The sequence below is a fragment of the Erinaceus europaeus genome, chromosome 14, assembly GCF_950295315.1.
Source record: "Erinaceus europaeus chromosome 14, mEriEur2.1, whole genome shotgun sequence".
Taxonomy (NCBI): Eukaryota; Metazoa; Chordata; class Mammalia; order Eulipotyphla; family Erinaceidae; genus Erinaceus; species Erinaceus europaeus.
In genome coordinates, this window is record NC_080175.1 from 8,695,262 (window position 1) to 8,710,042 (window position 14,781).

Genomic DNA, 14,781 nt, shown 5'->3' on the forward strand with positions numbered 1-14,781 from the left:
ATGCAAACAGACTCATGCCTGAGGCTCCAAGGTCCCAGGTTCAATCCTCTGAACCACCATAAATGCCAGAGCTGAGCAGTGCTCTGGAAAAAAAAAATTAAATAAATAAATAAATTTATTTTTAAAAAAAAGGAGAAAGGAAGAAAAAAAATAAAGACCACCTAATGTGGTTATGAAAAAAACTGCTGGTTTGGCGCACTGCACCAAAGTAAAAGACCCTGGGGTGGGGAGGGGAGTCCAGGTCCTGGAAAAGGACGACAGAGGACCTAGTGGGGGTTGTATCGTTATGTGGAAACCTGAGAAATGTTACGCATGTACAAGCTATTGTGTTCACTGTTGACTATAAAACATTAATCCCCCAATAAAGAAATTTTAAAAAAAGAAAGGAGAAGAAAAGGAAAGGAGAAGAAAAGGGAAGGGAAGGGAAGGGAAGGGAAGGGAAGGGAAGGGAAGGGAAGGGAAGGGAAGGGAAGGGAAGGGAAGGGAAGGGAAGGGAAGGGAAGGGAAGGGAAGGGAAGGAGAGGATGCTGGTTGCCTTGGGAGGGCCAGGACTAAAAGATTTTGTGAACAATACACAGCCACCAGACTGGACATGTCCTGCCTCTGCCCTGAGAGAAGGAGAAAGCAGTAAGAAACCTCAAGGCTGGTGGCTGGGTGGGGCTGGCGGCATGTCAAGTGCCAAGTGACAGAGGTCCTGAGACCTCTTTCTACCCTCCTCTTCAACTGTACAAAGATCCCAGGAGTCCCGCAGAAAGCTTCTCATGTGTCTGTGCTAAGTTCAGATTGAGTTTCTAACACTCGCCACCAAGACTCCTGCTGAATACATCTTCCTCACTCACTCTTCTTCCTCTGTGAGCTGCCCCTTCAAGCTCATTTCTCTGCTGGATGCTTCCTCCTTCCGGCCCTTCTAAGAGCATCTGAGGCAAGGAGGTCATTTTCCCAACTTCTCACTGGGGACTTCGGTTATGTCACATGACGTCTGTTCTGGAGGACACTCTGTATTCTGCATTGTCAAATATGCCGATTCTCTTTCTTGTGACTGTGCCCCAAATTTATAAGTAACATTCAGATACGTTTCCAGCTTTTTGTTTGAAACACCAAAACCTTCAATATGTTTACAATTTATCTTAGTTGGTGAGGCCAGAATCTAACAAAAACATGCTCTTTTTGTTTTTAAAGATGTTATTTACCTGTTAATGGGGGTGGGGGGGCGGGAGGGGAGCCAGGGCATCACTCACGCACGTGGGATCAAACTCAGGACCTCACGTTTGAGAGGTTGACACTTTATCGACTGCACCACCTTCCAGGTCTAACACTGTTTGTTGTTGTTGTTGTTTTGTTTTGTTTTGTTTTCTAATTTATGCAGACAGCCAGAAATTGAGAGTGAAGGGGGTGACAGAGAGAAAGAGACAGGGAGACACCTGCAACACTGTTTCACCACTTGCAAAGCTTTCCCCCTGCAGGTGGGGACGGAGGGGCTCCAACCTAGGTCCTTGCACATTGTAACATGTGTGCTCAACCAGGTGCACCACCACTGGCCCCTCACTGTGTCTTCTCAAAGAACAGTTAGCTGAGTACCTCAGCACCTTTTCCTGAGTCAACTTCTCTTTTTCTACTGATCTGAAATGCCTCCTTTATTACATACTACGTTTTGACAAAGACTCAGCCCTGTATCAAGAGTTTCTGTTTTATCTACACTCTTTATTCAGTCTCTGTAATCATCGGGGCATTATCCCAGTGAGATGAGAATGAACTTGGGAGTGCAAACAGATTAGCCACAAAGTCAGGGCAGAACTCCCATTATCCCATCCACCTTTGGCCAGTGCATACCAGCCACAGATGACTTAAGCAGAGGGACCCACCAGTCTGTCCAGTGTCACCCAAACCTGGGAAATCTGGCACGTCAGATGATTCAGCAAACCTCAAAACCAAGCACATCCAGTGAATGAAGAAGTGAGACAGAGTTTACCAGAAGGCTCTGCAAACTCTGAGCTGTCCCTTCGCATGTCTAAGCCTTTCCCTGTGGGTGACATCAGTGTCCCCAAGCAAAAACTCTGGAAAGTAGGTAGCACTCCTCCATCGCTCACTTCCTGTGGGATGGCTCCAAATCCACATGGTTCTCCATTTCTACTACTCCTGCCTGATGGACAATTTTTACATTTCTCAACAACGTTCACTGATTGTTTTCTTTGGCTGGACCGCCGTGCATTTTTAAACTTCCCAGGAAGACTGTTTATTAAGATAATGCACTGCAGAACAATCAAGCTGTTTATTTCTGACTTTTGATTTAATTTTCCTTCCTAGAATCCACTAAAGAAAATACTAGAACCATGCATTTGCCTTAGATTGCAAGCATGGGGTTAATTAGCCATGGTGGTGTGTGGTGGTTGGGGGGGAGGTGCTTTTCTCTTCCTGTCTGTTTCTATCACCTACGTAGCCCCTCCCAGCTCACATAATTTTCCCCCTTGGGGTAGCCTTCATTTTAATCTGTAATGCCTGCTCTTCAAATTAACATCAGATCTTATTACGAAGTGCCCACAGTTGAGTTATTACCAATGGGAAATGCACCGGGAGACTCTCGTGATCTGAAGAGTAAAGAGTCCCAGAGACCTTCTGGGACAAGGCGCACACAACTCAAGAGAGGTCAAGCCAGTGTGACCGCTCACACAGCGCGCCAGCGGCAAACTCCCCATCTCCTTCCTACCGGGGTTCACAAGAGGGGCTGCTTAGAGCATCTTATGGAAATGGAGACATCTTGGCCTGGGGCTCATACTGGCAACAGAAGGTGTCTACTATCTTGAAACCAGAAGAAGTGGGTGCTGTCCCCTATGTTCACAGCTGCATTATTCACAATTGCCAATGAGTAGAAGCAGCCTAAGTGCCTATCAACAGACGACTGGCTAAAGTGGTTATGGGAGTTATATCAATGGAAGATTACTCTGCAACTAAGAGACAATACTGTGTCCTTTGAGACAAAATGGATGGAACTGGAAGTGACTGATGCTTAGCAAAATAAATAAAGAGATGAAAGAGGGTGGAGGTTGATAGCATAATGGTTATGCAAAGAGACTCGTGCCTGAGGCTCTAGTGTCCCAGGTTCAATCTCCTGCACCACCATAAACCAGCAGTGTTTGGTTAAAAAAACAGAGAGAGGGTAGGGATTGATAGCATCGTGGTTTTGCAAAGAGACTCTTAACCTGAGGCCCTAAAGTCCCAGGTTCAGTCTCCTGCACCATCGTAAGCCAAAGCTGAACGGTGCTCTGGTAGTAGGAAAAAAAAAAAAACAGACAGAGAGATGAAAAACCAGATGGTCTCACTCATGTGTGGTATCTTTAAAAATGACACACATGATTTTGCAAAAAAAAAAAATAGAAGAGGAGGAGTAAAAAGAAAGAGAGGGGAGGGGAGGGGAGAGTAGGGGAAGCGGAGGGGAGGGGGAGAGGAGGAGAGGAGAGGAGGGGGAGGGGAGAGTAGGGGAAGCGGAGGGGAGGGGGAGAGGAGAGGAGAGGGGAGGGGAGGGGAGAGTAGGGGAAGCGGAGGGGAGGGGGAAAGGAGGAGAGGAGAGGAGGGGGAGGGGAGGGGAGGGGAGAGTAGGGGAAGCGGAGGGGAGGGGGAAAGGAGGAGAGGAGAGGGGAGGGGAGGGGAGGGGGAAAGGAGGAGAGGGGAGGAGGGGGAGGGGAGGGAGGGGAGGGGAGAGTAGGGGAAGCGGAGGGGAGGGGGAAAGGAGGAGAGGAGAGGGGAGGGGAGGGGAGGGGAGAGTAGGGGAAGCGGAGGGGAGGGGGAGAGGAGGAGAGGAGAGGAGGGGGAGGGGAGGGGAGGGGAGGGGAGGGGAGGAGAGGGGAGAGAGGAGGGGAGGAGAAAAAGGGAGGGGAAGGGAGGGGAGGGGAGGAGAAGGCAGAAACTACTGTTTCTAAGACATTGTGAGAACTCTGGTGATTATCTCAGGGAGGTGGAAGGGTGGGGACACAGAACTCTGGTGGTGGGTGTGGTGCAGAAGTGCGCACTGTAATCTTACAATCTTGTAACCCGCTATTAACCACAAATTTAAAAAGGAGAGAAAGGGGCTGGGTGGTAGTGCATCCTGGGAGTTAAACTCACATTACCATATGCAAGAGGACCTGGGCTGGAGTCCCCACTCCCCACCACAAGCAGTGAGGCAGGTTTGAAAGTGTCTCTCTCTCTTCCTCTCTATCACCTCCTCCCCTCTCAATTTCCCTCTGTTCTATTAAAACAACAACAGAAAAACAAAACAAGAAGAGGATGCTGTGGGTGCTATGACCCCCACCTCCAGCAATTTGATAGATGGCTGTGCCCTAGAGCTTGGCCAGATATTCGCAACACCACCTTCCCAGCGACTCACAGAGTGGCCTGGGGTCCAGTCATCTGTTACACAGATGCCAAGTGAGGACGACACAGGCCAGGGAGCCAGGTGCCCAGTGGGCATCAAGGTTGGCTTCCATCATGAGAAGGGCCGACTCAGCCAAGGACCATGCACCGTCCCAGATGCCTACAGAGAGCAGAAGCAGACCCAAAAGACCCAAAAAAGTGGACTTCACTCTTGCCTAGGCAAGATGAGGCTTGACCTGCAGGACTGGGTTCACCCCAGAGAGACACAGCAGGTCCTCAGATAATGAATGAAAAATGGTTCTGCCTGTGTTGATTTGAGGATCTTTTTTTCCCCCCAAGCCAGTTTTTCATATTTGTGATTAATAGTGGCTTAAACGGTTAAGATTACAGGGTTCCACACGGCAACCCTCACTGCAAAGCTTTATGCCCTCACCCTCCCAAAGATAACCATTATGGTTCTCACAAAGTCTTAGAAACAGTTTGTTTCTGGTTGGTTAGTTTTGTTTGTTTAGTTTGCTTTGTTTTATTTTGTCTTTTCTTGTTTCTTTTTTCTGCCAGTCCATGTGTTTCAGTTCTCTAGAGTCCGCATATGGGTGAAACCATCTGGTCGTTGTCTTTCATCTCTACTTATTTCACTAAGCATAATCACCTCCAGTTCTATCCATTTTGTTCCAAAGGACACAATGTCATCTTTTTTGATTGCAGAGTATGTATTTCACAAGAGCTACATCCCCTGACTTCTTTAGCTAGTCGCCTGTGGATGGGCATTCAGGTTGCTTCCACTCGCTGGCTATTGTGAATAATGCAGCTGTGAACACAGGCGTGCATGCATCCCTCTGAGTTAGTGTTCCAGTGTCCTTGGGATAAGGGCATAAGAGTGCTATTGCTGGGTCATAAGGCAATTCCATTTTTTAAAAATATGTATTTATTTATTTATTCCCTTTTGCTGCCCTTGTTTTATTGTTGTAGTTATTATTGTTGTTGTTGTTGATGTTGTCATCGTTGGATAGGACAGAAAGAAATGGAGAGAGGAGGGGGAAGACAGAGAAGGGGAGAGAAAGACAAGACACCTGCAGACCTGCTTCACCGACTGTGAAGCGACTCCCCTGCAAGTGGGGAGCCGGGGGTTGGAACCGGGATCCTTCCACCAGTCCTTGCACTTGGCGCCACCTGCGCTTAACCTGCTGCGCCACCACCCGACTCCCAGTAATTCCATTTTTATTTGTTGAAGGATTCTCCATACAGTCTTCCAAAGGGGCTGCCCCAGTTTGCATTCCACCAGTAGTGGAGCAGAGTCTCAAGGGCCTACTTTTGCTACACAGCATTCCTTCTAATGTTCTCTGTGACACAGAGAACTTTCTGCCCAGAGGAAGAAAGGGTTCTAGTCCCAGCACTCACGGGGGTGTGAAACTGAGTGAGTGAAGCTAGAAGCCTAAATCTTTTTTTTTTTTTTTTTTTTGTCTTTATATTTACTGGATACAGACAGCCAGAAATCAAGAGGGGAAGGGGGGGAGACAGAGAAACATCTGCAGCACTGCTTCACCACTTGCAAAGCTTTCCCCTGGCAGGTGGGGACTGGGGTCTTGAACCCAGGTCCTTGTGCATGCATTGTAACGTGTGCTCAGCCAGACGTGACCCCAGTCTTTTTCTTCTTTTTAAAAAAAGTTTTTTTATGTTATTTTATTTATAATTGGATAGAGACAGAGAAATTGAGAGAGGAAGGGGAGAGAGCCAGAGAGACCCCTGCAGCCCTGCTTCACTACTTGTGAAGCTTTCTCCCTGCAGGTGGAGACCAGGGGCTTGAACCTGGGTCCTTGTGCACTGTAATGTGTGCACTAAACCAGGTGCGCCACCACCTGGCCCCCCCAGTCATTTTTTTTTATAGCAGCCCAAAGTTCCAAACAGGATAAGCTGTTTGAAAGAGGGTGTGAGCCCCACTCCTGCCAACTGGGAAGATTTGAGCCCAGGGCAGACACCATCTGCAGGGAAGCTGCCTTGACCTGTTTGGGGGATCCAAGCCAGTGCTGTGTCTCAAGAGTCAGCAATGGTACCCACACACCTGGCTTCTTCCAAGGAGTTCCAAAAATGCAGGTTCCCGAGTGCTACCCGTGTTCTTTGTGCCCGTGACACCATGGATGGGTGGGGCTTGCAAAATGGGTTGAACTGTGTCCTTGTCCCCTCCAACCCCAAAGTGAGATATGGTGCAACCCTCGCTCCCAGTACCTCAGAATATGACTTTACTGGGAAACAGAGTCATCACAGAAGTCAACCAGTTCATGTGAGGTCGCTGAGCTGGGCCCATATCCAGGCGACCAGTGTCCTTCTAGAAAGGGGAAACCTGGACACAGAGACAGACAGGCGCCGGGGGACATGCCACCACCGGCTGGCCGAGGGTCACCTGAGTCTCCCCACAAGCTGGGAACAGACAGACACACACACACACACACACACAATCCCAGCACCCCACCACTCCAGGGCAGACAGAGGGGGCGGTACTCTGCCCACAACCAGGTTTGGGGTTCCTATCTCTGGATCTTAAGGAACAAGTTTTTGGGGCCTCTAAGTGTCCCATGTCTTGGCATTCAGCTATCAGAGGCCCTCGGGGATCGAGTCGGTGAGTATGCCTGGGAATCAGCATGTGAGCAGCCAGGGGATCTGGAAGAAAAGACCAGGATGGAGACCCTTCCAAGGCTGGGGGTCTGCCTCCACTCTGGGCTATAGCCTGCAGCCACGTAGACTGGCTCAGGCCCCCGGAGGCCTCTAAGGGTAGGCGAGCTCCTTCTGCAAAGCCATGGTCAAGGCAGAAGCACCTCACTAAGGGGCTGTTCTGCCACTTCAGCCAGTGGGGCTTGAGGCAACGCAGCTACAAGTGTCTCTGGGAAGAAACAGCCGTGCTCTCACCCTCCTGCTGATGCTCCTTGGCTCCGGCCTCTGCCCGGGTGCCAGGCTTATCTCAGGAGAGGCAGAGAGGGGAGGCAGGGCCAGTGGCCGGGCTTGTCCTTCGCCATTGCTACCTGCCCTCCGGACTCACCGGCCCAGGTAAACCACATGCAAACCTTCAGTCAAAGCAGGCACGGACGGAAGAGCCCACAGAATTCCACTGAAGAGACACAGACCATCGTGCCAGGTTTGGGGAGAGGTCGAGGGAGAGAACACACCCCTTGCTGTGTGTGTGACCCTGGGTTTGGGTCCCTGAGGGAGCTGTGGGGATGATGGGGAGGTGCTGGGCTGTTTCTCCTCTGCCTCATCCTCACTCCTCTGGAACCCTATCTCACTAAATAAAAGGAATGAGGGGCCGGGTGGTGGCGCACCTGGTTGAGCACACGTTACAATGCACAAGGACCCAGGTTCGAGCTCCCGGTCCCCACCGGCAGAGGGAAAGCTTTGCAAGTGGTGAAGCAGGGCTGCAGGTGTCTCTGTCACTCCCCCTGACTACTTCCCCCTTCCCTCTCAATTTCTGTCTCTATCCAATAAATAAATAAAGATAATAAAAAAAAATTTTTTTAAGGAATGAAAGGGAGGGGGATGTGGCTAAGTCTATGGGAGAATCAGCTTGTATGTCTGAGGCCCCAGAAGTGGAAGTTGACGGTTCAATCCTTGGCACCACCTCATGCCAGAGGGTCAGCTGAGCAGGGGTCTGGATCTCTCTCCCGGCTCCTGTTATTCTCTCTCATAACTAAATGATAGCTAGGCAGACCGACACAGACATGATAAGTGGGGGAGATAGCATAATGGTTATGCAAACAGACTGTCATGCCCAAGGCTCCAAGGTCCCAGGTTCAACACCCCCACCCCCCCACCCCACCCCCGCACCACCATAAAGAGCTGAGCAGTGCTCCGGGGAAAGAAAAAGCAAAGGCATGAATTGGTTGGAGTGGGGAAGCAGTTCACATTCTGAATCCCCCATGTGCAGTATCCGGTTCGAGCCCCTGACTCCCCACCGGCAGGGGAGTCGCTTCACAGGCGGTGAAGCAGGTCTGCAGGTGTCTATCTATCTTTCTTTCTTTTTTTTATTTTACTTATTTATTTATTTATTTTATTTATTCCCTTTTGTTGCCCTTGTTGTTTTATTGTTGTAGTTATCATTGTTATTGTCGTCGTTGTTGGACAGGACAGAGAGAAATGGAGAGAGGAGGGGAAGACAGAGAGGGGGAGAGAAAGATAGACACCTGCAGACCTGCTTCACCGCCTGTGAAGCGACTCCCCTGCAGGTGGGGAGCCAGGGTTCGAACCAGGATCCTTACGCCGGTCCTTGTGCTTTGCGCCACCTGCGCTTAACCCGCTGCGCTACAGCCCGACTCCCAAGGTGTCTATCTTTCTCTCCCCCTCTCTGTCTTCCCCTCCTCTCTCCATTTCTCTCTGTTCTAACAACGACGACATCAATCACAACAATAAAAACTGCAACAAGTGAGAGGCACAAGTGACGCCACCACTGGCACCGGACACAGCTTAGGCTCGAGCGCCCCTTCCCCAACAGACACTCCACAGCGACTGCATCCCACACAGCCTCCCCAGGATGAGCACTGTGCAACTGAGTCCAAGATGCCATGAGTGGGCGCAGACCTGGGGGATGGGGGAAGCAGCTCCTTGCTGTGTGACCTGGGCAAGTCGCTTGACCTCTCTGAGCTTGATGTCCTTCTCTGTCAGGTTGGAAAGGCAGTGACAGCAGCCACCGGGCACCAGGCAGGGTTCAGGGATGCTCAGGAGGGGGCAGGATGCCCCCCACACAGGAGGCTCAGGGCTTGTCATCGGAGCCTGTGTCCCCAGGCGGATGCATACATGCCAGCTTGAGGAGATGACCGAGTCACTGCCAAGTGCGGCCTCTGGTTTCTCTCGGCCTAGCTTTGAATGCCAGTGAGGGGTTGGGGACAGCTCGCCTGGAAGGGTGCTTGCTGGCCATTCGCGTGGCCCGGCCCCTCCCGTGCACTAAGCTTTGGAGCTGTGGTGTCTGTTTCCCTCTCTGCCTCTGCCTCACTCTTTCTATCTGAGAAAGCTGGCTCAGAAGGGTGAAATTCCAGAAAAGACAAAAAGAACGAAGGGGGACTGGGCAGTGGTGCACCTGGTTGGCCTCACATGTTGCCACACGCAAGGACCAGGGTTCAAGCCCCTGATCCCCACCTGGAGGTGGACAGCTTCACGTGCTGGTGAAGCAGTGCTGCGGTGCCTGTCTCCTCCTTCCCTCTAAATTTCTCTGTGTGTCTGTCTATGCAAAATAAATAAATAAGTAAATAAAGACAGAGCTGATAAAATGCATATTACAAAGGAGGGGAAGAGAGAAAGGAAGAGAAAAATGGAAAGCAGGAAGGCAGGCAGGCAGGCTAAGGAAGCACTCAGACATGAGGCTGTTAAACCCCACAGGTTCCAAAATGCACCACACGCCCTCACATGTAACATGTTCTGTACATCCCTGGGGTCTCCTCACTCCATCTCAGAAACCCTGGCATTTCTCCACCAAGCAGGTGCTGAGATTAGACAGATACCACCATGGCAGAAACATGAAAAATGTCTTTTAACTAAGAGCAGAAAGACTTTGTACAACAAGCCAACATATTCCTGCACAGTTTCTAATATAGTTAAAAACTAGAGCGCCTGGGGCTGGGAAGATAGCCTAATGTTTATGGAAACAAACGCTCAAACGCACTGAAGGTCCCAGGTTCAATCCCCAAAACCACCATAAACCAGAGCTGAGCACTGCTCTGGTAATAAATAAATAAGTAAATAAATAAAACAAAAAATAAAATTAAGTGAAACAAAAACTAGAAAGCCTAAAAGACACAAAATAGGGGCTTGGTTAACTATAGTCTAGTCCAAGCTCATCCAAGACAGGCACCCCTGCAGAATCAGATACCTCTCAGGGGCATTTAGAAAACTCCTAGCATTCCCTTGAAGTGCACTCATCCTTTTTCCAAAGTCTTTCCCAACTGCTCCTGACACTCCTCCGTTTTACAGGAAACTATTAGCACAGATGTGGGGGACTCAGCAGCGTAATACTGACTAGAAACAGCTGCAGCTCGCAAATGGATTTGTATCAAATGTGGCTTTATATTCAGACAGGCACTGGGCCCAGCGGTGTGGGGAATGGCCACTTCAGGGTGAGAGCAGCAAGTTCTGAGAGGTGGGACTGGAAGCAGGTATAGTCAGGAGGCAATGGACGTAGTTCAGTGGATTGGGTGATGGCCACTCAAGCATGAGGTCCCGTGTTCGATCCCTGGCACCGTGTGTGCTAGAAAGATGTTCTGGTTCTCTGTCTCTGTCTCCTCCTCTCATAAATAAATGAATAAATCTGGAAGGAAGGAAGAGAGGAAGGAAGGAAGGAAGGAAGGAAGGAAGGAAGGAAGGAAGGAAGGAAGGAAGGAAGGAAGGATAGAAGGAAGAAGACAATAGGACTTTCTTCAAGCTGCCTGGCAGTGTAGTTTTGGTTTTCTTTAGTACTAAGTATTGTTTGAAAATTGTTTTAATCTTTAAAATAACACAGAAGAATGTTTATTTAATTGTTGGGCACAGCTGCATGTTTGATTCTTTCTTATACACACACACACACAAACCTAGGCCCAGGCGATAGCTCACAATTTACCATGCCCAGGAACCCAGTCGTAGCCATGCACAGTAGCAGTAGTTTGGTATCTCTCCTCCTCTCTCTGACTCCTATCCACCACCCACCCCACACCACCCCAATCTCCTTCTTTCTGAGACTGAAAGGTCCTCTGGGAAGAGCAGGATCTAGCAGGTGTGAGGTCCTGGCAACAATGAAAACAAAACAGAAAAACAAATGTTTTATAGCTGTGATGGTTATCAGAAAGAATGAGAGAGGAGCGTTCTCTTTGGTGTGTCAACACAGAAGTCTGGTGGGGGGAGCAGTGAATTGTATACATGCAGTTACAAACTAGACTCCTGAAGTCTTATAACATTGTAAACCCATGTCATATGTTTAAAAATGGGGGGATGTTTACTTTAGGAGAAAGAGAGAGAGAAAAAGAGGCAAAGGAAGAGGAAGGGGAAAGGAGGGAAGAGAAGGGGAAGGGAAAAGGGAAGGAGCCAAAGGGTCCCGCCAGCATATGCAATGCCAGGGACCGAAACCAGAGTTGCACCTGTGCAAGTCCTGCACTTCACCTGCCGAGCCACCTCCCCAGCCACTCGATTAAGAGTGTCAGAGTGTCAGTGCCATCATTCCCAGCAGCTGGTGAGGTCAGCACAGGCAGCAGCTGCGATGAAACGAAAATGCTATCAGATGGACTTGGTGCTGGGTCCAGGTTCTGGGGCTGACACGGTGCTCCAGAGTAAAGCATGTACCAAGCCCAGTCTCCACTGCTTCGTCTATAAGAGCAGAAAAGGATGGGGAGTCGGGCGGTAGCGCAGTGGGTTCAGCGCACATGGCGCAAAGCACAAGGACTTGTCTAAGGATCCCAGTTCAAGCCCCCGGCTCCCCACCTGCAGGGGAGTCGCTTCACAGGCGGTGAAGCAGGTCTGCAGGTGTCTGTCTTTCTCTCCCCCTCTCTGTCTTCCCCTCCTCTCTCCATTTCTCTCTGTCCTATCCAACAACAACAACATTAATAACTACAACAATAAAAACAACAAGGGCAACAAAAGAGAATAAAAAAATTAAATAAAATATTTAAAAAAAAAAAGAATAAAGCAGGTGGGGAGACAGCAGAATGGTTCTGCAAAAAGACTTTCATGCCTGAAGCACCAAAAGTCCCAGGTTCATTCCCCAGCACCAGCATATGCCAGGGGTGATCCGTGCTCTGGGGAAATTAATGAATGAATTAAAAAGGCATCAAAGACTGTATAATCTTCCGATGATCTCTTTTTGAGGCCAGGAGCTAGCTCTCCCAATAGAGTACACACCTGTCTGGCACAAGGTCTTTGGTGTGAACTCAGGCACCACATGGCAGGACCATGGACATCGCTGGGGAGGAGGCTTCATGGACGGTGAAGCAGTGCTGTTATGTCTCTCCTCTCTCTTGTTCGCTTTGAATAAGAAAGGGAAAGAAATAGTCTTTTAGAAAGAAGATGAAGGGAGTTGGGTGGTGGCGCAGTGGGTTAAGTGCACGTGGCGCCAAATGCAAGGACCGCCATAAGGATCCCGGTTCGAGCCCCCGGCTCCCCACCTGCAGGGGAGTCGCTTCACAAGCGGTGAAGCAGGTCTTCAGGTGTCTGTCTTTCTCTCCCCCTCTGTCTTCCCCTCCTCTCTCCATTTCTCTCTGTCCTATCCAACAACAACGACATCAATAACCACAACGTTAAACAACAAGGGCAACAAAAGGGAAAATAAATAAATATTAAAAAAAAAAAAAAAGAAGATGAAGAAGACGCTGATATTTACTTTAGTCTTCTCCTTTCAGAGCCTTGAGCAAGGCCAGACAGGCAGTGAGGGCTACTGAACATTGGACCCTGGGGGTGAGGTGCTGACACCATCCAGAGCTGTCCCCATCACAACTCTACTTCCAGGCAACTCTACTACCCTCCGAGCACTCCTCCTCGGAGCAGACATTTAACACAAAGGCCCTGCCTGGTGAATGACGTTATAAGCAGCCACAGATCCAGTTATAAGCACTCACTCAAGAAGAACTTGACTGGGACTAGCCCTCTCAGACCCCCCGGATCCCCGAGCACTCATTCCTGAAATGGTTTGAAACAGCCAAAAAACATGAACCTAACAAGAATCCCAGGCACCAAGACATAACCCAGTTGAAGCCAGCAGTGACCGAGACGTAAACGGAGACATCACTGGAAGGGGTGACCAGAGAGTGATGTTCTTCACCTCGGTCACCCGTCGGGCCCTTGAGGAAATGGGGTTTTTCCTCCTTTCATGTAGACCCCGCTATATGTTCAAGGGAATTAAGCTTCCATTTCAGAAATCCCTCTAATTGGCCACTGCTGAAGGGAAGGCTTCTGGTACATTCCAGCCCAAGCAGTGGTTAGTGGTTTGGAGGAGGAATATGTGGTAAAAAAAACAGCAGTGGTTACTAATCATTATATATCACAGGGTTTGGCAAGGGCCAGAGGCCTCACCAGGCATCCTCTTCCTCTTCAGAGGCAATAGCAGAACTGACTGCTTAGAGATTTTTTTTCCCACCTCTTCTCTGAGTGAACATACATTTTCCTTGTCTTAATTAGATCCAGTCTTTCTGCCCAGGAACAAGGGGGCAATTTCATTGTGCCGACTGCCTCCTTCACAGCCTCAGAAGGGTCTCCGTGGGGGCTTCCTACTGCCTTCCTGTTTGCTCGGCTCCCTCTAGGAAGCTGTGAGAAGCTACCTTCCGTGTGACCAAACAAGGCGTGCGTGTTATCAGCATGAAGCATCTCCCCGACCCACAGAGAGCCAGCCCGAGCTGAGGAGGACTGTTTGCCCTGCAAGTCTGCTTCCATGCAAATATTTATTTCTTCCAAAACCAGGAAAAGCAAACCCTGTCCTAACTGGGGGCTGGGGGTGGGGGTGTTTGCCAGACTTTTTTTTTTCTTCTTTTTCACAGTTAAGACAAACATTTGGAAAACATTTTCCAATTGGCCCTGTGTTCATCTCTCAGTTCATCTTTCTTAACCATGTTGAACCATTTCCTAATTTGTTAGAGACTGTGACATTGAGACCCCTTGTCCGGGGGCTCTGACATTCTCTGCTCCCCCCGCCATCCTCTCCCCCTGCATGTGATTTAGCTATTGCATCAGTTAGATGTTTCTAGAAACATTTGTTGGACACTTGCTATGCCCAGGACATACACTCATCTGATAGATAACCCCACGTCCATGCACCTGTCACTGTGCCCTTGGTGGCATCAAGCTCTAAGCACTTAACTGGCTCCTGACGGAGAGTCTCTGCTGGGGCTTGTCCCCTCTCCTTGTCCCTTGTCCCCTCTCCCACACCCTCTCCTCCCCTCAAGCCTGGATCTCCTGTCTGTGGGCGACTATCTGAAGTGCCCCTGAAGCCCTCCCAGGGTGTTCCGATGCCTCATGAAGCTGCCTCTCGCTGTCCCCTCAGCCGGCTTCCATCCCACGAACACGGGATTCCATTTTTTCAAATGCCCACCCATTTCTCAAGGCCTTTTATCAGATCTGCAGACACTGGCCAAGGGGGGCCCTGCAGCTGGTAGCTCCAGTACCCCTTCCCTTTCCTGAAGGAGGGAAGTTCACCTTCTGCAGAAGCAGATCAAAGGCCCCACTTCCTGTCCCCTCCTTAGCAGGGGATGTTGCCCTGTCACTAGGCTGCTTCCTCTCCAGCATCTCAAGTTAGGACAGCAGGCCCCCCACCCTGTCCCACCCCCACCCCGCCCCAGCAAGTTCAAGGTTCTCAGAGGCCCTCTCATCTTGCAGAGGTGCTGAGAAAGTAAAGTTGCTAAGTCAATGACACACACACGCTGGCATGGCTGCAGAGGGCAGTCCCGCCATCACCACAAAAACAGAAACGGAGCTCTCCTGCATAGAAAGGAAGGTCACACA

At 49.8% G+C, this 14,781-nt stretch overlaps 1 protein-coding gene and 1 long non-coding RNA gene across 3 annotated transcripts in view; one reads left to right on the top strand and one right to left on the bottom strand.

The window, feature by feature from the left end:
- The window catches only part of LOC132532729 (uncharacterized), a 25,138-nt gene extending 11,454 nt beyond the window's left edge, over positions 1 to 13,684 (top strand). Inside the window, exon 5 of the long non-coding RNA XR_009544626.1 lies at positions 13,465 to 13,684. This is a non-coding gene — a long non-coding RNA (uncharacterized LOC132532729). The remainder of the gene's footprint in view (positions 1 to 13,464) is intronic.
- The window catches only part of GRK5 (G protein-coupled receptor kinase 5), a 198,915-nt gene that overhangs the window by 173,271 nt on the left and 10,863 nt on the right, over positions 1 to 14,781 (bottom strand). The window contains exon 2 of one of the 2 annotated variants that reach the window (XM_060171191.1): positions 12,193 to 12,315. The exons of the other annotated variant lie outside the window; for it this stretch is intronic. Coding sequence (XP_060027174.1) covers positions 12,193 to 12,315 — 123 coding nt within the window. The remainder of the gene's footprint in view (positions 1 to 12,192; positions 12,316 to 14,781) is intronic. 2 annotated transcript variants of the gene reach the window in all.